The sequence below is a fragment of the Acanthaster planci genome, linkage group LG06 (assembly GCF_054643075.1).
Source record: "Acanthaster planci isolate LZ-2023a linkage group LG06, COTS_SCS, whole genome shotgun sequence".
Classification (NCBI taxonomy): domain Eukaryota; kingdom Metazoa; phylum Echinodermata; class Asteroidea; order Valvatida; family Acanthasteridae; genus Acanthaster; species Acanthaster planci.
Window position 1 is genome coordinate 8,743,813 of NC_141782.1, and position 22,684 is coordinate 8,766,496.

Here is a 22,684-nt window from a genome sequence, read left to right on the forward strand (position 1 = left end):
CTAGTTATGTTCAACAGAACTAGTTATGTTCAATAGTGCAATACGAATGCCATTTGAGCCCAAGCTCGAGGACACCTTCACTGTTGATGGTATGCTGCATTATCACATAATCAAACGTGGCCCTGGACAGTGCCATCACCAGATGTGAATCTCATAACACGCTTTTGTAAACTATAACCAAAGTTGTACCTACCAGATATATATTGCACACAGGAGACTGCAGAGGGCCTTGCAGGAATCTAGATGGAAGTTGTTGTCTGGGGCTGGGTGGCTGGGATGATTGCCCCTGCGGTCATGACCCTGAGTGACGTGAGGTTTACATCTCCCACTGAACTGGGCGACGTGAAGGTACTGCATGCAGTAATGGGGGCAAGTTGGGGTGCGTGGAGGATGCTGTTGTGAGGAGGTGCAGAATGGTGTCTCACTGGTTCCACAGTCCGTTGCTGCTGCTGTGATGGCACCTGAGGGGGATGATTCGCGACATGCTGTCCGAACAGTGCGCCAATGAGTTGAGTTGCAGTAGTGGCCTGAGCTGAGGTCTGCGGCTGGTGGTTGGGATGATGTTGTCTGGTGTCCTGAAGCTGGTGCTGGGACATCACATGCAGCTGACCCGTGCGGCTGTCAACATTTGAAGCCTGTGAGGGGAACTTGGTGAACGTGTGCAGCATATTGGCAGAGGGAAGCAAGGCAGGTGATGTGCCCACCTGTGACTGCTGTATACCCGTTTGAAACTGATTAACATTGCTATACACGTGCTGCTGAGCTGAGCTGGGTGGTTGATGAACTTGAGGAACGGTGGATGATAATGTTGTGCACTGCAGGTCTGCCTGCATCAAGTCTGCCTGTAAGTTACTAGAACCAAGTAAGGATGTGTTGTCAACTTGCTGGTTAACTGTAGGCACTGGGGGTGGCGGTTGTAGAAAGCCCTGAGGGTGCATCGGATTGGGCAGCCCTTGTGGTTGCGAGCTCTGGGTCAAAGTTGCACCACCCACAGCACTGTGGCTCACAGAAAATACAGGCCTGTTGAATGAAGGAAGGAAGCCCCTGTGCGGCACACTCAAACTGATGGGCACCGGCAGCTGGGGTGTGGTCTGATTCAGTGGGTTGCGTATCATCTGTTGATTTGCTGGCTGCACAGTTGGTGGTACCTGTGACTCCGGATGTTGTAACTGGGGGATGTGAAGTAACGGTTGATTTCTGACCACGGGAAGCTGTCTGAGAACAAACTGCTGGCCTGAGATGTTGAGGCCAGTGTTGGCCTGGTCCAGAGTTCCAGGCGAACTTTCACCAACAGCACTGTGCGAGATAACCTCGAGAGTGACCCTGTCACCACTGATCTGTTCTGGCTGGATAATGGTGATAGAGTGTGGCGGCAGACTGCCAATGCTGCTGTTGTTGTTCACGGAGGTGCCATGCTTGGGCCGTTTTGGAAGTGCAATCATTTGAGGGAAACTATCAACCAACTGCGTCGACACCAAAGCCTGGGTTGTGCTTTCATGTGGCTGTTTCGGTGCAGAATTCCTGGCATTTACACCAGGGTCCAGATTGCCAGAAACTGCATTCACAGGGGCTTGAGAGTTTATGACATTCAACAGCATCTCAATATCATTGGTGCATGAAGAAGCCGTAGGGTTCAACTCACTGAGTATGCTGTTGTTGTTCTGGTTTGAATTGGCCATACATGTACTTCCCATCAGGTGGGTTGGGCTGGTTGGAACTGTGCACGTGGTTGGCACCAGGGGCCGCTGCTGCAGCTGCATTACGGCCAAGGCAGTGCTTTCAATGCTGGGGTTCTTGTGCTGTCTCATGTGACTCAGGTACGACTCCTTCCGCATGAAGGAATCTTTGCATTCGTCGCACTTGTATGGCTTCTTGCCGTTCAGCTGAACCGTGGAAGGGTTTGGCTTCCTCCTCCTCTCTGACTTGCCGGTCTCTTTGGACTTCTTCTGTTTAGTGACTTTTCTTGGCTGCTTCGGTTTTGCGAGGAGATCAGGGTGGGACTTCTTCATGTGGTAAGCTACCTGACTGTGGTACTTCGCCGTGAATGAGCAATGGGGACACATCTGGGGTTTCTCCTTGCTGTGCACGCGCTTGTGTCTGCGGAAGGCTCTCTTGTTCTGGCACAGGAAGCCACACTCGAGGCACTTGACCGGGTTGTGTGAGGGATGAGTGCGTTCATGCTGCCGCAGCTGTCTCTTGGTGCAGCACGTAAAACTACACTCCTCACACTGGAACTTCTTCTCCCTGAGGTGGTTGTTCTTGATGTGCGACTTCAGGTTGCTGTTCAAGGCACTAGCGTAAGAGCAGAATGAACATTTGAATGGCTTCTCGCCCGTGTGGATTCGCAGGTGACGCCGCAGGTCCGTGTTGATCTTGAACTTGGCAGAGCACTGCTGACAGTGGAAGGGCGTGTCGCCAGTGTGGATCCGCAGGTGGGTGGTCAGCTGGCTGGAGTTGCGGCTGGCGTAGGAGCAGATCTGACATTTGAAGGGCCTCTCCTTCGTGTGGGTGCGCATGTGCTTCTTCAAGCTGCCCCCATCCACGGCCGCGTACGTGCACAGCTCACACCGGAAGGGCTTCTGGCCATTGTGGGTGCGGATGTGAAGCTGGAGCTTGTCCTTGCGGGTAAATCGACGCTGGCAGAAACTACAGGAGAAAGGCCTGTCACCTGTGTGTATTCGCTTATGACGAATGATGTCTTTCAAGTGTGCGGTTGCAAAGTCACAGCCTTCATGGAGACATTTATAGCATTTTTCACCTTTTACTTTACTCTTCCCCTCAGTTTTGGTGCCATCTGTGGTTGTACTTTGCTTGCTTGTACAGTTTCCCACAATCCTCAAGCTTTCTCTGGCTGCACTCGGTGTCAAGGTGTCGCTGCCAGTTTGCGGAAGCCCTGGACTGCACGTGGGAGCCAAATCATTGAAGTTCTGCTCGGCGCTCAAGGAAGTGCTGGGGTCACAGGGCTGAGCAGGGGTGGCGTTGCTGGGTGCCACTGGTTGAGCAACCTTGGGTGTCGAGGCAAGAAGGATGGGCTTCCGCCGTTGTTTTCTGGTAGTGGTGGTGGTGGATGGGATGCTGGTGGGTGTGCTGGCAATTGTCATTGCTGGGTTTACAAACGAAGTGGCTGCTCTTAACAGACTGGTGTCAACAGTTGGGTGGGTGCTCTGCTTTGTCTGGCACCCAGTCCTCTTGTGACCAAAGAAGACTTCTATGGATGTGAACTGGGCTTTGCATCTGCCACAGATATGAACATCATCCATGTGGTCCATATTGGCTAATGGAAAGAGGGAAAATGAGAGATTAAAACAGTTAGGGTGACATTATGTTAGGGGGAAGTTTGTTTATTATTAGAACTACATAATACAATTTTTTTTGGGGGGGGGAGACCTGATGTGACTTAATTCAAGACTACAGTAAAATTAAGATGCAATTCATATCAGAGTAATATTACTGAGCGGAGGTCTAAATTTAAAAAAAGAAATACTGTCTTACACAAAATAGCTAGGTCCCTATCTGCCTAGTTCAAGTGTAGCCTTATCAAAGGGAAATTCTTCAACCGGTCTTGAGAAAGTACCCCTGTGCACCTGAAAACTGTACAATCAAACAGAAATTAGTCGCATGTGCCCAGTGCATCCCATGACAATTGCACATAAACCTGTGCATTGCGTGCAGTGAGTTCTTACCAAAGGACCATCACTGCGATGCCATTTTGGAAATAATTTAGCCTCAGCTTAGTCCGAGTAACATGGACTCTACCAATCACCTACATGTAGTTTAACATTTGCACTTGTCAAAATGTTAAAAAGAGGTGATTCATAGAGTCTACATGTAGGTGATTCGTAGAGTCCAAATTAGACTAGACTAGATCTTGTTTTGTATCGTAACATCCATATTTCACAATCTCTCCTCCAAAACGTCTCCAGGGCCAGATGGCTGTCCTTCCATTATCCGTTTAATATCCTCCAAATGGTTGCATTGTAAATGTCTTATCCTTTGAGTCTTCTGTTTAATGCTTTATTGAGCACAGACCACCTCCCTGATATTTGGCATTTGGCTAATGTGACTCCTGTCTATAAAAAGGGCAACAAAACCCCTTTGACCATTTACTGACCAGTTGGAAATTATCTCCACTCTCTGTAAAGTTCTTGAGAGAATAATTTCATTCGCAATTTCGAATCATGTCAACTTGTATTGTCTGCTGAATCCCTGCCAACATGGTTTGTCAAGCACAGGAGCTGCTTGACCCAATTAAGTAATATTCTCCACTCCTGGTCGTCAACCCTGAACGACCATCACACTCCAAGAATTGACGCTGTGTTCCGAGACATGTCAAAGGCTTTTTGACGCAAGGGTGTGTGGTGGCATTTGGTAAGGTCCTTTTTGATTGGTCGCAGACAGCGGGTTCTCTTTTGGAGCACCATCTCTCCATGGGTGGATGTCACATCTGATGTGCCTCAGGGTAGTGTTTTTAGGGCCTCTCCTGTTCAATTTATTCATCAACAATGTACCCACCTCTGTTTCATTTCACTGTGTTACATGTATGTTTGAGGACGACATCCTCTTTTACCATATTATTCATTCTACCCCCAACGAGCATACTTTACAACAGGTCCTACATCAGTTTAACAAGCGGTGTAACTTACATTCCACGACATTCAATACTGGTAAAACCAAGGTAATGCATTTAACTAGGATTCAAAATATTCATGCCCGGTTTCCATCTTAGGAGGTACTCCACTTGATACTACATCCATATTTCAGTATCTTGGCATTCTTATTGATGCTAGGTTTACCCGTTTACACACACACACCATTGTTTCCAAAGCCATCCGTCTTTTGGGCTTTATCCAGAGAGTAGTGCATGGAGCTTCTTCATCTGCCATCTTTTGTCTGTACAGATCCCTTGTCCTTTTGATTCTGGAATATACAAATACAGCATGGTTTGAAGGGAAGAAGTGGGAATTACTGATCCCGGGGTGTACTGTACACATGTAGGTCAGCCTGACTACATGTACCTCCCTTTGCGAAACCTGAAATAAACCATGCTGTATTTGTTTTACTATACTTTATAAATATTCAAACAGAAATCTCAGGTTACTCATACTCACAGACGCCATTGTTGTTTCTCAGCTGCTAAATTTCCATGTAATAATAGTGGAGTGCAGATGTGCATAGAAACAGGGCTTCATAGTCTGGTGTTGACATACGTTTTGGGTCTTTACTGTAATAATTATTAGGATACAACTCCAGACTGGTTCCGTAAAGATTACATGACACAGACTACATACGTGTATTTACGCGGCAGGTTCCAGAGGGATTTTTTTATGCTACCAGAAAAAACTACCGCACGGCAGCGAGGTGGATACCCACTGCTATGACGTCACCTGGTCACGTACTGGTATCATTTCTACTTCCCAGACGCGAGGTGGAATCGTCCAATGACGCAATGCGATTTGCTCATGAATATTTATGGGTGTAGTGATACCGTTTACCTGCTTGGGACCCCTCTACCTCTGCTGATCAGCAAAAGCTTTAGAGCAAGTTCAATGTACAGCTACATGTACCTGTATTGCTCTGGGCCAATGAAGTGGGCAATTGTCATATGAAGACAGACTCTGTTCGTTGAATTGGTCAACACTCTCCTCCAGAAGAAAGTTCAGCCTTTCTTCATTTGTTTTCAAGGTTCTAAATGGTTTAGTTCACTGTGAATCCATACGTGATAACCTTCACATCAATGCACGTCATTTGAGCACCCTTACATTCTGTCATCTTCCCGCTCGTACCGATGCTTTATTCTATTCTCCAACCAGTCATTTTCCCAGACTACGGAATATTTTACAATGTACCAACCTCTATCCAGTGAGCTATGGTGCTTATTTCATTAAATTCCTTCCTGGGCATTCTCAAGACACACCTCTGTGACCAGGATATTTTGTAGTGCTCAATTTTAAGTCTTAGGGCTTCCAATTGGTTTGTGTTCTGTTAATTATGACTGTCTTTTGTCTCGTGTTTGTTATTATGTGCGGGTCCGCATGCTTCTGAGCAACAGTGATTAGATTCCCTTTAGCGGTCTCTGACCCACAAAATTGGTTTTCATGGTATTTGCGTGTCTTGTTCTTTATTGATTTCTGAAGCCCACTTTTCAACTTTAATTTAAACTGCTGCCCTCACCATTCTAATAATTATTATATACTCTTAAAGTGTGTTAACAATAAATAGGCCTATTCAACAAAGCGTTCCCTATTCTTACAGACGTGGCACACTTGAACAAGTGCAAAAATTCTTTTTTGATTGCTGAAATCCCTTTATAACACAGAATGAATTCCATATACGGAAGCCGCTAACTTTACCTTAAAGTTAACTGGTTACTGTACTCAACAAGCCTTGCTTTTTACGTGACCCCTCCTGGCATTATGATACACGAATATGTTTGTGTTTGTGGAGTGGAAATAAAGTGAAATTGAATTGACTTGAATTGCATATTAGCTATCCGAAAGCAATAACAACAGAACAATTAGGCCTAACATGAGTGACAAGTAATATAAAAAGTCAAATTAAAATATTGAGGTGTTCATGTGGAAAACTTAGGGACCTCGGCTAGCCCAGGTGGATTCCCTGACCGTACTACGTAATGAAATGATGACAACTTCCAACCTGGGCTAGGGCCTAGGCAAGCCTAGTAAGTAGTATTTTCAGATCAGTCTCATACATCATGTAGTGATGTACATGTACTTTTGTGCATAGGGCAGTAGGGTCTCAGTAGGGTACTTCACAGGTGCCTGGATGGAGCAAATAGCACGATACTTTTCACTGCATGCACTAGGTTAGGTCCTACACCACTGTACACTGTCCGGAAAATGGACAACTTGTTCATGATGTTTACGAACATACAACGTTCGGCCCAGCAGCATGCCCGGAGGATGGGGGACGGTTGGTGTATCTTGGTGATAGGCCTACATGATAATATTTCTGATTAAACAAAAATATGGGGGCCTACTTACGCTGTATCGAAACTTCAATCTGCCCGGAATTCATGATGTTCTGAAATGCACTTGCACACCATCCCTGATGTACTGTTTGTGAGATCATGGAGGCAGGACAGTCAATTCATCGCTTGCCACAACATGCACGAGGAACGGGGGCCATTTTCACTTCACGGAAAATTTCGTGCGTCTGCGCATGTCCACTACACTGACCCAGTTTAATTGAAAACAAACACCAGAGAATAAATGACCCCCTCCCGGCCGGCCCAAGCAAGTCGGACATGATAAAATTAACAGATAGGCCTATAATGAAAGTGAGAAGATATGGTGTCAATATTTGGCAGCAAGGATAAACACTGGTGGCCTATATTTTAAATGTTCACAGAAAAACACTGGTTCAAATCAAACCTTGCAAACAAGTCTTCTTATACACGAGAAATGAAGCAAGCCAGTAACACACAAATTGCATGCAATTTTATTTTAATTGGGAATCTATTCTGTCTTCTTCGGCAACATAACTTTACCACATACATTTGCAACATTTCTAACATTTCAGGGTAAGAATGTTTTAACATAAACATAATGTATTTTGTCGTCTAAAGAATTCCTTGTGGTAAAAATTAAGAGCTTAAGACCAGAAAACACAATGTATGCAACTAAAAATTGGAAGTGAAGACCTCTCAGTTATACAACGTTGGTCCTGAAAATTATCATGAACTGCAAAGATCTTTTTCTTGTGGCATTTAATTTATGATGCCAAGGAACAGCGGAAATGAATGAAAAATTCCAAGAATTAGTATTAAGTAGGGAAATTCCCTAACATTTTCAGAAGCAAGCCACTTAATTCAACATTGGTTATTAGCTCAATTAGTCGCTCAACACAAGCGATAATGCCTCTGTTACAACTCATTTGAGTAGGTTGTGGCTAGAGACCAAATGATCTGTGATGGACTTGTGAGCACTTGACAAATCCTATCAACTTAGCAAGCTTTCCTAATCAATTCCTCTTGATTTCAGCCCCCTGATCAGCATTCTAACCATACAGTGTGCAGCAGTGTTCGTCACAATGGAATGATTTCTGTCATCATTTGCTGTGTTTTCTTACATCCAAATAAACATGAAACATGTAGTCATGCCCCCCAAAAGGGGAAAAACCTCCCTAAAAACAAGATAAGGATACCTAGTTTATACCTGGCAATAAATTAAAAATATTCATCATTTCAAATTTATAACAAAGAAAATATCAACACTAATTCTAAATACAAAAGAAAACTCTGCATTCTAGACTTTTCTATATACTAAAGTCAATGAACAGGCAAATTCTACTTCCACTAAAATAATTATAAGATGAACAGATGGCGCAATACAGTATCTATACTAAAAAGCTCCAATGTTTCCTAACCACAAGAAACCTAATACTTGCATTACAAAGTGCCCCCCAAAAACTAAAGGAACATTTCACATTTTCAGAGAACTATACAGAACATGACAAGACAGGATTTCCTTTCACCTCCAAAAATAGCCCATGCTGAAATAACAGGAAATCCATTAACCAAATCAACAGTAAAAGTTATTTGATTTGAAATAAGACAACTTTACCCTGAGCTAGCATTTCTATACATATAATTCTATGTTTACATACATGAATACAATGCAAAGCGTGATTCAGTAGTTGGGGTACACATTTCAATGATCTTCACTTCACCACCCTCCACTTCCTCCCCCCCCCCACAATATCTTATCTCTAAAAGGGCACACACTGACCAACTGAGAAGTTCAGCAATGGGATATGTGAAAATTGAGTCTGCAACAAAGTTGACAAGTATTGACTACAACGTACTACAAAAAGGAACAGGACAGGTACTTTTTTAGGTAATTTGTGGAAAGTGGCATAAGGCAAAGATGTGGGGGACATACAACATTTTAAAAATCACTTAGGCAGGCTAGAGTTACTGTTTTTTTGGTCTTAGTCCAATGCATTACTGTTTGTAATGGGCTGCCAATATATCAAGTTACAGTCTATAACAAACACCAGTATCTTGTACCAAGACTACTAGTTTACCAACTATATTGTACACATGAGATGTGTAACACCTAACCCACAGATTCTGTACAGTTTTATTAAGAGACTTGTACAAAATTCAGTTAACTAAAATAAATATGAGCAATATTTCAAACTGAAATTACACTTCACTGAAACTCCACCTGTTTTACAAACAGCTTTTCACTGGTTCAATCTATAAATCACTGTGTAACAGGAAAAACTATACACCAACACCAAATGTGTGCAGGGATGCACTTTGAGTATGACCAACTTCCTCTCGCTTTAAGTACGTTGCTATGGCATGGTGCTTTTGGACAATGGAATGGTCCCATGGGGGTTGTGATGAAAAACCTTGCATAAACCGGTAATATCATGAGACAAGCTGTTGGCCAATAGACAGAATCTATGGATAAAATGTTACAACTACAATTAAAACTTTATAAGTAAAACTATACAAATTTTAATGCCCTGTGAGTAAAAATAAATGATTTTAATTTGCATGCATGAAGTTCTTTCAGATTTTGTCCATGCATGTACATGTACGACGTTTTTTCAAATGTTGACCATGTGGTAAAAGTTCTAACACATTGTTACAAATACATGTACATATGCACCATCTTATTGTACAGTTTTGGTTTGTTTTAATTAAGCAAAGAATAAACTCCTATGTCCATCAGCACAATACATATGAATTAGGAAAAAGCTAAATCTTAAGTAGTCTTGACTTGGAAACTTGGTACAGTAAAATACAATCAATGTGTTCTACAGATGAGACAAAGGACCTTGGCCCACTTTGTCAGAGAGCTAAAAATCCCTTCAACCCTAATACATCATCATCTCCTCAACAAATTTGCAAAGGAACGTTCCAGATACTGACCAAAATCCAACACTGTGCAGTAACTCTTGAAAGCTTCCTTCCACTGAGAAAAATGGGTGGCATCAAAATAAAATCTCACAAAACAAGGGGTGTACTATACTCATGTCAATGTTCTTTTTTTTCACACACCCAATGGGGAATCACTTGCAAATGTTGTCATCCGTTAGCATTGATAATTTAAATGCAATGCATCCTTAACGTCCATGATGGTAAGCCGGCAGGTCTCTTATTTGGTTGTAGAGAATGAAAACCAACCAGCCTGCATAACATGATTGGACAGCAGTAATATGTACCTGTCATATTAAGAAGGTAAAAGTAATTGGGTGATGGATTTCAGAAAAAAAAGTGAAGTACATGTATACTCTAAATTTAAAACAGGATAAACAACATTCAATAAATAAATCAAAGAATAAATATAATCCAAAATTCTGAAGTATACACTGGTTTTCCATAAAAATAGCACACTTTTCAAAACAACTCTATAGTTAAAGCAGCAGCATTTTTAAATAAATAGTCCTGGGCCTAATTTCATGGCTCTCTGTAGTATAACAAACGATCTCCATAGAAAATTCTGTTCTCACAGTTAGCATGTGACCTGGTGAGACAACAAAATGAGCCTTAAGTCGCTCTCAGCTATTTCTTATTATGACGGTTCAAAGTTAAAACTTTAAGGGGAGGTCAATTTTGGGGTTTTGTAACATTTGGAAAGAGTAGCCTGAGCTTCCATTTAATTTCAAATTTTTCTCAGGATCAGATGTAGAGACCAATTTTGATGATGATATTATTGTGCCAAGTCAGAAATGTTAAAACAATGTCGGAAACAAAGATGCAAATCTGCCGGAATATTGTTACATTGTCATCCCACTTTTACCCTAAGTGTTATGTACCATTGGAAAGCTCTTTTTTGCTGAATTCAAAAATATCATTATCTCAATTTTCAAATGCCCAACCGAACGCTAACCCTGCCAAAGCACACTCCTGAGTAATATGCATGCACAAATCCTGTGCTTAATGAGCGAGTTTGGTATTCAGACAGGGTATGCCCAAAATAAAGAGCATTGCAGGTCATTCACAAACAAAAATCAATATGCATGTGCAAGGTTGGCCCTGTTGGTGAGACACACCTTGAACATGTTCAATTTGGCATGACATCAGATGCTTTGTTCTTGAAAGACCCCTGTCTCTTTGAAATACCAACCAGATACCACTGGTTATCCGACCCCGAGCTGAAGTGCACCCCAATCGGTTCTTGCACACGTTCTGCGTGTACGCAAAGACCATACATGCTAGAATAAATTAATTACGCGTATTCAGCGTGCTTTGTGTCAAACATGTACATGTATATACTTGCGCGCCTCAAGGTGCACCTATGCAGTGAGTACCAAAAAACCCACACCCTCTTTTGTTCTGCTCAAAGCGGATGACAGAACTTCAGAGCAGAGAAATGTAAGCACTGAAAGCTGATCATAAGAAATCCATTGTCAACAGAGCCATGAACTTGGGCTGCAGTCAAAAGTGACCAATCATTCTGGCCAAAGCTGGAGCACTCCAGCAGGCAATGAGACTCTTAAACATTTTGACAAGATTGCCCGTAGTACGGCAACTTACATCTTTACTGATTACATGGGTATAATTTTTTTAAAATGTCTTAAATATCCACTCATCTACCTTTCTGCAAAGGAGTAGTAATTACCAAATCAAACTAAAGCCTGTGAACACAGACAATAGAGGCATATTCTCAGCTCTTTTACAGCGCATTTAAGGCACAAGTGTTCCCAAGTACAATTTTATGATTCTTGTCTTGAGAGTAGATTGGTGTCAGAATGGGGCAATACTTCAAACAAATCTGTTCAGCGAGAGCAACTGTACTGTACATGTATGTACATTACAAAAATCAATGTGCCCAATAGATCACATAGTTAAACCTGTCAGTCCTAATGACTCCAAGCATATTACACAAGTAAATCTTTTCATTTTTACCATTATATTACATTTGACACAAGATGAATACGAAACAACGTCTGTAAGTTCTTCTAGCAACATTATTAAAGTTGACATTTACAATTCAAACTGGAACAAAATAAAACAAATGGGCTTCAAAACGGAAAAGAAAACTAAGAACGCAACAAAAAGTAATTTGTATGAATACACAATATGAAGTAAGCAACTAACAAACAAAAGCGAAATTTGACACACTCATGTACCAAAAAACTGAATATGCATCAACTCAAAATCAGTGAAGAGTGATAGAGTAACCATATTGCAACATTTCCTCATGAATTTCCTTGATAAACTGGATTTTGACTACAAAGGATTTTTACAACAACGTCCAGGTAAATAATTTTTGGCTGTGGTCTCTTGAAACCTTCCACAAAATTTATAAAATGCCCGAAAAGAAAATTAAATTTTCATTTTTGTTGGTACCATACATGTGAACAGATTATGCCTGCATTTCACTCAGTTTGTACGTGGGCCACTGATGATAAAAATGTGGAAACCACAACTCAACCCTGAAAACAATAAATAAAAAGAAAAATTAAATAGGCATAGTATTAAGCAAAGTAAAATGCATCTTATTGTACATATGCAGAATGTAAGCATCTCCACTCAGATCAATAGAAAGCAACAACACACATCTTATCCTTTTCTTAACTACAGCTAATCACTCTCAACAACATTACATCAAATACTGGATTATGCATACACTGACATTTAGCTCTCTACATTGTTTTCCTTTGTAAAACCTAACACCTTTGTGGTATTAAAGTTACCCTGTGGAGTCTAAGTACATGTACAAGTACTTTACTAACCCCCTAAAGTCACAAAGTGAGAAAGGTATGGCAGAAACTTCAATGTAATCACTGCCTTGTGCTGTGAGAACAGGTTGGTACACATTCCGAAGAAATGAGTTGTATTTTGTGCCAAGTATGTATGCATCAATGTGCTGTATGTGGCAAGTCACACACTCTAAAGTTCTGGTGAAGGACCTCACAGCACCATTTATTCTTTCTGCATAAAGTCAATGAGTTGCATCAGCTGGCTTACTGGGACAGCTGATACTCTTTGACTGTGCTTGGAGCCCTTACTGGTCCTCCTCTCGCTTCTGTTTTGCTGCCTTCTGGCTCTGCTTTCTCTCTGCTTCCTGATCCAGGTGTGTCTTCAGGTGTTCCACCAACCTGAGTCTGTCTACGCTCTGAAAGCCACACTCTCGACAGCAGAAGGTCACCGGTTGGCTGCTAGTGAAACCTGCCCTCTGCTGAGGCCCCTGCAGGACTGGGCTGCTCCTTGCTGGGGAGTGAGGACTTTGATGTGGAGAGGTCACCACTGGTGGGTCTACGGAGGTATCACTAGCCGATGTTGTTGCTACATCTGTGCTGATGCTTTGATCACCTTTGTAGCTGTAGTTTGGGTCACTGGCATGTCGCCACATGTGCGACTTCAGTGATGGAAGGAAGTTGCACGTGTAGCAGCAAAGGTGGCATCTGTACTGCTCGGGCAGCTCTGACGGTGAGCAGTCAGGGCGCCAGTCAGGCTGGGCATGCATCCTCATGTGGGATCGCAGGCTCTGCGGGTAGGCACCGGTGAAGCTGCACTGTTGGCACTTGTAAGGCCTGTCCTTGGCATGAAACTTCATGTGGTTCTTGATACCATTCTTGGCGCTTGTTTTGTAGTCGCAGAGGTCGCATGTGTAGAGCTTCGGCTTCTGGTGGCACCCTTTAACATGTTCCTCGAGTCCTTCCACTGTCTCTGACGCAAAGCCACAATCCTTGCAGGAGCGCATCTTGCGCACTGGGCAGCTGAGTGTGTGCTGCAGTAGCAGATTTGTGTTACTGAAGCTTTCCCCACAGTGGGAACACATCACAGGTGGTTTCCCAAGATCGCTGTGGACAGCTTCGCAGTGACTTATGTATTCTGCTTGAGTGGGGGTTCTTGTGCTACATTTCTCACAATTGAACTCCCTAGGAACTGTGTGTGACTGCCTGTGAGCCTGTAGATCACTTTTTGTGTGAAAGGTGGCCGAGCATTCTGAGCATCTGTGCAGCTCTGTGTAGTGCTCCAGGATGTGAAGCTTGAGGTTTTCCAAAGACTCAAAGCACTTCTTGCATAGGGGACAGCGGAAGGAGTTGTGAACCAAGTGCACATTCAGATGCTGCTTCAGGAACTTGTAGGTTTCAAATGACTTGCTGCAGAGCTTGCACTGAAAGGGCTTGTCAAAGCCAGTGGTGACATTCATGAAGAACCTCACAATGCTGTCCTCATCGGAGTTCATGTCCATGGGCTTCTCCTTTATCTCAAGTCCTGTTTCAAGCTTCCCAATGGGTCTAGCCTGCTCTTCATTTGTTGACCTTGTACTGATACGATGCTTAATTATGGGATGGCAGATCAATCTCTCGGTATTTGAATTTTCATCACAAGGACAGGTGCGCTTTGCTCTGGTAAACAACTCAATGTCTGTCCTATCTGCACCCCGTTTCTGTCCAGTAATTGTAGGTTCCAGTCCTGTGTTGTAATTTGTTTGCTTTTTTAGGATCCTGTCACACTGTTTTGTAATTTGAAGGCTGCCTTCTTCAGTGTCTGAATTTGAGCAATTGACAACAGATCCTTCATTTTGCTTTGACTGCATAATAATCTCTTCCGTGATTCCATGAATAGATTTTTTGCAAGGCATCTGCTGAGACTCACACACAAGTGATCTAGCTGGAAAGTCTTTGCTTGAACGAGTAGAACACACTTTTGGAGTGATAACTTCTGATTTTTCAATGACACGCATGTCAAGGGGATCTGACCCACCCAGACCTGTCATCAGACTGTCTGTTGGAGTTTCCTGAGATTCTGAAGTGCTCCTTGTGAAGTCTTGACCCTGATACGATAGATGGGTGCTCTGTCTCACCTCAGATGGTGTCAGTTGTTCACCAAAGGAGGGCACAAACTTCATTGGTCCTGATGTTTCGTCCTGGTTTCTGTTGGAAGTTTTTATTTCAATGTGGCACCTCTGGATTTCAACCAGTGGATCTGTATTGATTTCCTCAAAGGCCTGTTGTGGAATCCTTTCATCACTGGGTAGACACTCTGTGTTATTCATGGCATATTGTGGACTAACTACAGTTGCCTCCCCAGAAAGTGGCACGGATGTAAACACAGCTTTGGAGCTTGGCACACTGGCAGAGATATCAGAAATGGACTGAGGTCTGTTCAATGATACTATTGATTTCCTTGCACTGCTGTAAGGTGGGATGAACACACTGTCAGTGGTTATCAAATGTTCCTCAGGCAGTGCTGAACTGTGCTCTGTGCAGGCCTCTACCACAGCAGCCGGCTCAGGCACTGGCTGATTCGGGTCAATGATTAACATCTGTGTGTCACCTGGATCGACGACCAGCACCTGAGGTTTAAGTTGCTTACTTGTAGATTTTTTCTCTGGTTCGGCCTGGTCAGTCACTGCATAGTTTCCACAAGGAAATGGCACATGAACATCTTCATACCTTTCATGCATTTTGACCAATGTGTTATTCTGATGAGGTGCTATAGGGTTTTCCATTTTGTCTTCCTCTCTGGACGCTGGGTAGCTATTTTGTTCTGCTGCCAAAACTGCCTTGTCTACCTCATTTTCTTCAGTTGGTTTTTTGCTCTGTTTTTCCAGTTTCTTCTGGATGAGAAGTTCCTTGATACGAGGAACAGAAGAAGGAGGGATGTTGATACCTTTACAGCGACAGCTTGTCACTTCCTCTGGTATGTATTTTGACCCAGAGCAGCATTCGTGAGACATCTCTGACTCATGTCCTGTTATGACTTCCTTCTTGCAAGAGCCATCTTTGGATTTGATTCCTTCAAAGGGTAAGCTTTCTTTTGGCGTCTCAGCCACTTCTATGTTGCTGAGCACTGCCAGCGGGAATGCTTTACCAGTAAGGCATGCCTGGGATGGTGTGGTGGACAAACTTCTCTTCAGACATTCATCATCATCCACCACTGGGTAGGAGCATCCTTTCTCTCCAGCATGGCGCCAGGCGTGTGCCTTGAGCGTAGCTAACCTGTCACAGAGGTAACCGCAGAGTAAACACTTGAAAATGTATGGATGCGCTCTTTCAGTGCTCTGTGTGGGCAATGCTGGATTAGGCACTGGTGGTGACCCTCTCTCGTTTGCATTAATTCCCAGGTTTGAGGTTTGGACAATTTCCCTTGGGTGTGGTTTCCTCACTTTGGTACCTGCCTTGGAGGTGGAGGGAATGTGCTCCCACATGTGGGCTCGGAGAATGTCCTCACACTGGCACGAGAAACCACATTCGGAACACTTCAGGAGAAGCTCTCGGTCCTTGTTGTGGTTCTTCATGTGTTCTTGGAGGTTGATGACTTTGTCTGTCAGGAAGGGACAGATGCTGCATCTGTACACCTGAGGCGCGTGGTGGATGGCGGCGTGCTCCTGTATGCGTGCCTCCACCGTGGTGAAGAAGTCACACAGTTTGCACTTGCAGATTTTGGCATCGGCATGCTTGGACAACAGGTGGTACAGCAAGTCTACATAGCCGTCGGCAATGTGACTGCAGAGTTCACAATTGACTCTGGAGTGTTGGACCCTAGTGGGATACCCTGCTTGTTGGCCTTTGGCCATTTGCTTCTCACCAAGCGGGGCCATGTACTCCATTGTCTTTTCAGCTTTCTCACAACACTCGCAAAGAACTGCCTCTTTGCTTTTCAACTGCTTGGCACTGAGGGCAAAAAGGCAAGGACACTTGGGGCACTTGTAGAGTGGTTCGGCCCCCTCCGATGCAGCTGCTTGTCTTGAACCATCACAAACGGCAGACGGGGGCCTCCTTCCTTGTATTTTTTCACTGTCGTTTACCAATTCTGTCAGTTTCTCGATAACGACAGACAGGACGTCATCTTTGCTGGGCGGGGCATTTGAGGAGTGTTGCTGAGAAGCCAAGCCATTTGTCTTTCTGCTTGCAGCTTTCTTTTCAAAGCTTGGCTTGCTTTCTTCTTCTGGGTTGAATGTCACTTTTAAGCACCTGGATTCTGCAACCCCTGGAGCACACAGATTTGCACCTGTCAAAAGATAAAAGTACAACAGCATGCAAGGGCACGATGTAATTAAATGCACAACTTCGTGTATTTATTTAATTTATAAGCAATAAATATATTTAAGTGTTCTCTATGAGGGGTTTTAGCAGGGTGGGGTGCCCTGCCAAATTTTAGGCTGCCCCACTGAAGTTTTGCGGCCCTGCCAAATTTCTCACTGCCCTGCTATTTTTTTCTATTGGATTTTCCCCATTCTCCACGGTCTTCACAGGTTATCTACATGTAGTGCAAAGAAGTTTACCGCACTTTATGTGACAAACATGATTAGTTGCAAGCATATTCAGCACAACAGTATTGTATTTGACAGCGTTTGTCATTGAACCCAGATGCAGTATGTATGCTAAAAATTCTGGGCTGATTCCAATCTCCCTGGTCATAGCATTTTCATTTTATTCCACTGAGAACTAATCAACTTTGAGGGCATTTTTACTAAGAAATACTGCCAATTTCCTAGTTCCGGATTTTTCCTAGTTGTTTGAAATAAAAACCTACCTCTATTGTGTTGTTTTTTAATTCAACATTCTCAGACAAGTTCAGTTTGAAAGGTGAAATGTAATCTTCTTGAGGTACAAAATGTTGTTTTCAGAAAACTTCTAGAAAAGATATTTTGGGCTGATTTTGATGTTTTTGATGGTTTGATGAAAGTCTGTCCTATATTTTGAACCAGAGCAAACAAATAATGCGTCTCCTACACAAATTCTTTTATGATCAGGATATTTCTTCTGCAGTTCCATGGAGTCCATGACAGTGCTTCAGCACCATTTTATTGTGAAAATTTTGCGCTAAATCGAAAATGATTATGTCCCTCCCATTTTGTTTTCTTCATTTCTACCCACTGGTGCTTAGCAGCAGCAACACACTCAGTGACAAGGGGCTTGTGTGTACACTTGTCCACAGTGATCTCTCTTCCCGGCGGGAACAAGATGTGGTGAATTTATTACAAGGCAATGATCCTTTTGCAGGGTACTCACATGAGCGTACAAATTCATGCTTGACACATATCACACACAACATGCACCAAAAATTCTGTTTATGACACAGTCGGGTGCATGCATGAGCTGAAAATTCTCCACCGGCCTGCCTCTTTGCGGGTGAGGGAGTACCATTAGTCAGAGTGGACTTCTAGAAAGCCAGTTACCTTCTTCTAGCATTGTGTCAGAAGGACCTACATCCTCCCTCGGGCTGGGCGTGGCTTGGTGACTCCTTGCAGATACATGTATTTCCGTCAGGTCCACTGTGCTTGTTGGTTCCACCAACACGGGCACCAGTTGGCCAGACTCCTCCATTGCTGCTACAAGGGAGTGAGACAAGGGACCCCTCAACAAATCATTATGTTCATGGTTTGTATGCAGTGCCTGTACAAATACAGTATAAGTAAAATACAGCAATGTTAACAATACAGAACTCTACTACATTTGTCAAAAATGCGGTTGATAATGGTATTAATTAAAATTCACTGGCTTTCTCTTGATACTTGGCATTATCGCTCGTGCAATATCATTTTTGCATGAGATCCTTGAGGGTTAAAGAGAGAAAATGGTTCCTTTTATCTTAAAACTTTAAATGTCAATCCTCATTCTAGTGGAAGTACATGTAGATCAGGCAGTCTACACCTTTAAGCAGATTCTGAGAAAATAAAATGCCTTGCCTGTGACAGACCACCTGAGTCATGGAAGATTCTCGGCTCTACCCTTCATTTTCCCTTTCCAGTCTTAACCTGTCTTTTGTCAGTCGCTCCATGCTGCCGAAAGAGCAAAAAATCACAAAAACACTATGCTGTAACGATCGGCAAAATGCACGTGAACAGTCTGTTGGAAGGACTCAAGTTGCAACCATCCATTATGTGTTCAAACTCTGTGAGGCTGCAGACAACCGGGTTGACAACACTGAAAAAAAATGGGGATGGTAGGTAGGGAAAAATTATGTCAAAAAAAGATTGTGACCACCATAAAATCAATTCTACTGAATGCACATGTAAAGGTTTCATTTTGCTATAAAATGCAATGTACTCTTAAACTTCAAAAATCTATATTGAGTAAGTTGAATGTATGTTTTGTTTTCATATTTGTCTGTAAAATGACACAAATAATAACTGACCAAAACCATGGCTTTTGAAAAGACAAGATAAAAGTATATTATGATTCAATGCTTCTGGTAACTACCTAGGATGGCTTCTTTTTCTCATGTTTGTGAGGTTTAAAATAGATGTGACTTTATGTGAATCTGTATTTTTAATGTTGATTGTTTGCTATGTTTAATGTCTTTTATGTATGCTGCGACCTAGAATAAGCCACCCACTTGAAATATGACATAAATATTGACCAACTTTTCAGATAAAGCAAAGCACCACAAATACTGATTTTTGAAAGTACTCATTTGTAGCACAATATTTGTTGACATTTCTCACAACAATCCCATAACACTACAAGGCCCTGCCATGGAAAGATGCTGAGGTGCAGCATGGGTCAAGACACAGCAGCCAAGTACAAGCCTGACCCATAATCTGCCTCCAGATTTCTCGGTCATATATAATGGCCTGATTTAAATGGTCATATTCATGTCTCCTCTAGGTGAGCACCAATAAAAAATATCATTTTTTGATGTGATTACTCTTTTTATTGATACTAAATTTGTTGATTTCTACAAAAACATGTTGGGTGCGACTCATCGAGCTGTGTGATTGGTCAAAATCTGCATGATTTATATATGTGTCTATGTTGTGGCATCATTTTAGCCCAAGAACTAGGGGTCTGTCTTTCCATCATTCTGCTCAGACACAGAACAATGAAGACGCATGGCTCTCTGAAACCCACAGAAAGAAGTCCTTGTGCCATTGGTTCAATATGACATTTAACAATGGATTCTTCAGAAGGAACGTTCCTTGAGAAATGCTTTGCAGTTTCCTTCCAAATTTCTCCCGAATGTGGCCAACATCTGTACCGTTGCCTGTACCAAGAACATGCTGGGTCAAATCCAAGCCAATTTTACAAAAATGTTGAAAAAACTTCTCGATTCACTTCAGAAAGTCATGAAGTGTACATGTACATGTGAAGAGTAGCCACAACCAAATGGTTGGCCACCGCTACAGTTGATAAACAAGTACTGTTTATGGGAATTGGCGGCAACTGCTTCCTAAGTGTGTACATGTTCTCGCGACTACCAGCCTCTGGATTGGCAAGAATGACAAGCAAAGGCCGTTGGGTCTGAGTGCATGCTAATGGGAGTGCAATATACACTATTGCACCGTATGGGTAAGCATACATTGCAGACTGGACAGCTGCGAAGGTCTTGTTAAATTAGAAAATAACATTTACATGTAGTTGTTGCCGCTGGATTCAGCTGGAAGGCAGACTTCTAGTTAATTTTTAAAATCAGCGTGACAGAAATTCTGGACAAAAGTCTGGCTTTTGGTCACACATTCACTGACATGACTGAACGGCAATAAACACAGCAGGGATCTTGGAAACAATTCCATTTCATTTCATAGGCCGGTTGACTAGGATGGCCCTAAAGGGACATAAAAATTCCCGACTTGTCGCAAATATTTGTGCGACATCATAAATTTACTCAAGACTTGTCATGAATGTATTTGAGACGTCATGAAGTTATTCACCACTAGTCATAAATATCTGTGCGAAGTCGTGAATATTTTCATGACTGGTTGTGAATATTTTTGCCCTGTCGTACATTTGTTTAAAAACTAATCACGAATATTACTCCAATAGTTTGGAAGGTAAGTGTGCTAGTAGCAAACAGCAAATACATGATGATAAGCGCTTGCCCAACCTGGCCTTGAGCTTTCTGCACAGTACAGCGGGGCAGTGACCATGCACGTGTGCTATTGCGTGGTTGTCCACGTGCGATGCCAAGTGAAGCTGTGCACTGAGAAAGAAACAAAGGCATTGAAAAAGGACATGGCTCGCAAAAACAAGGTTTGCTTTCCACATGGCTTGTTCCAGAAGACCTGACTATAATAATGAAGCCGATTCCTGGAGCTAGGCCTAGGTCTTCACCAAATTACAAATACGCGGAGACGCACAGTTAACAGACCTAGCCGTAGCTCTGAAATCGCCTGTTTTGGACGGCCTTCAGTTAGAAGGCCTTTGTGCAGGTTGGGCAAATATTGAACCCTTCAAGGTAAAGGCAAAATATTTGCGACAAAGTTTTATCCATAACATAAAGTTACTGATAAAGCAGGCGTTAAAATCTCTCGTCTATCATGTCTACACGTATGATGTCAGGTTCCCACACCAAAATAGATCCCTCGTGTGTTTAGCACTGTTCATCATCATCAGTGAATCAGTGTACATGTATATGTATTAATATACACGTATGGCAGCACTGTGATGATAAAATGATGTAAGAAGTTGGCAAGAGACCAAAATATAACGAGAAAAACAGTCAGGAAATCGCAGTTTGGGCGGACTAATGAAGCTGAGAGTGAGCAGGTGAGATAGGATGGGGCTTATAATTTTCACAAAGCTTGCAAAGTCTCCACTTTTTTCCAGGAAGGGTCAAGGATATGAAGCTAGTCCAGTAGATTGATCAGTATGCACTGAGCAGACTAGCATCCCATTCTACAGCTCCCCGCTACCGTCGCAATATCAATATCATTTTTAAAATTACATTTCAACGATAGCCGGGAATAATCAAATTGATCAATCCCCCGTCTATAAATATGCCCATTTTTTTCATTTGTTTACAGTACACTATTTGTTTTACCTATATCAATTTATACACGAGGATATGATAAAATTGAAGCTTACCGGATTAAACATAAATTCTGTCATTTTGAGGTGAAAATTTCAAGCCAAACTTGTGGCAATTTTTTGAGGTACAAGTCCACACGAGCAGCTTTCTTGCAATTTTGGAGTGTCACGTGACTGATGTTGATCAGGTGGTACAAGCGTAAAATCACGTGGTCAAATGAGGAAATATTGTAGTTCTTCTTTTTGCTTTCAAACAAAATTTTAAAAATGAATTTATTTTACCAAAATAAAGCAATTAAACTATACTTTCATAATAGAACACGGATATTCACCCCGAAAATTACAAATTTCAGATTCTTAAGTGTTTTTATAAATATGAATATTCATAATATGTATATATATTCAGTTTCGAAGATTACGCGCTATGCATATGTGCTGCACGCGCCAACTAATGTTTCCTCGGCCGGAAATCATACTTTGACTCATAACGTCAATCCTGACGTGTTACGAAGTGATTTTGGAAGGGTCAAGACGTGCTGACGAGAACTAGGAGGCAAAAAATAATATGGCTTTTCCCGGCAAAAGGCATTCAAATTTGCGCGGACACTCCAGCGGTATGTGTTGGTGTTCAATTTCGTGAATGATGGGCAAGCATTTGTAAGATTCGTGCAATTTATTCATTAAACGTTAAATCTTAAATTTTTTTCCCTTTTGGACTAATTTATGCAAATTGTTTCAAGAAAGGAAATGTTTGGTTCACGGGTAGAGATCTCTGTAAATGTGAAATAAAATTATTTATATCACAGAAATGGACAAAACGGTGAAATGTCTAAAAAGGGTGAGAAAACTGAATGAGAAAATAAATGAATAAATATTTCAAACTGATACGGACTAAGCTTTACAATTTTCAAAAATTGAGTAAACGAAAAAGCACAGGTATTGGCCTTTAACAAGTAACTTAACCTCCCACCAGACTCATATATACTGAGCTGGTTTG

The 22,684-nt window shown here is 42.3% G+C and overlaps 2 protein-coding genes across 7 annotated transcripts in view; both read right to left on the bottom strand.

The window, feature by feature from the left end:
* zfp64 (ZFP64 zinc finger protein) overlaps window positions 1–7,176 on the bottom strand; it is a 65,516-nt gene extending 58,340 nt beyond the window's left edge. Inside the window, exons 1-2 of the mRNA XM_022228310.2 lie at window positions 7,002–7,176; window positions 194–3,274 (exon numbers count right to left, since the gene is read on the bottom strand). Of these exons, the coding sequence (XP_022084002.2) occupies window positions 240–3,274; window positions 7,002–7,089 (3,123 nt within the window). The 5' untranslated portion in view covers window positions 7,090–7,176 and the 3' untranslated portion in view covers window positions 194–239. The remainder of the gene's footprint in view (window positions 1–193; window positions 3,275–7,001) is intronic.
* Window positions 7,177–7,446: 270 nt separating this feature from the next.
* Window positions 7,447–21,847, bottom strand: LOC110975669 (uncharacterized). Of its 6 annotated transcripts, none has more exons than XM_087138286.1 (4): window positions 21,745–21,847; window positions 18,627–18,719; window positions 18,117–18,266; window positions 7,447–16,945 (listed from the first exon to the last, which is right to left on the bottom strand). In XM_087138286.1, exons 3-4 carry the CDS (start codon window positions 18,262–18,264, stop codon window positions 12,987–12,989), a joined length of 4,107 nt encoding a protein of 1,368 aa, XP_086994412.1. In that variant the 5' UTR covers window positions 18,265–18,266; window positions 18,627–18,719; window positions 21,745–21,847; the 3' UTR covers window positions 7,447–12,986. The 6 variants fall into 6 exon arrangements, with proteins under 6 accessions (XP_086994412.1, XP_086994411.1, XP_086994409.1 ...); XM_087138285.1 differs by having other exon boundaries at window positions 18,117–18,269; XM_087138283.1 differs by having other exon boundaries at window positions 18,117–18,333.
* Between the last annotated feature and the right edge of the window lie 837 nt (window positions 21,848–22,684).

Coding starts and splice junctions, on each gene's coding strand:
- LOC110975669 (XM_087138286.1), bottom strand. CDS start 18,264: ATGGAGGAGTCTGGCCAACTGGTGCCCGTGTTGGTGGAACCAACAAGC. Junction 16,946..18,116: donor TGACACAATGCTAGAAGAAG/GTAACTGGCTTT, acceptor ATCTTTTGACAG/GTGCAAATCTGTGTGCTCCA.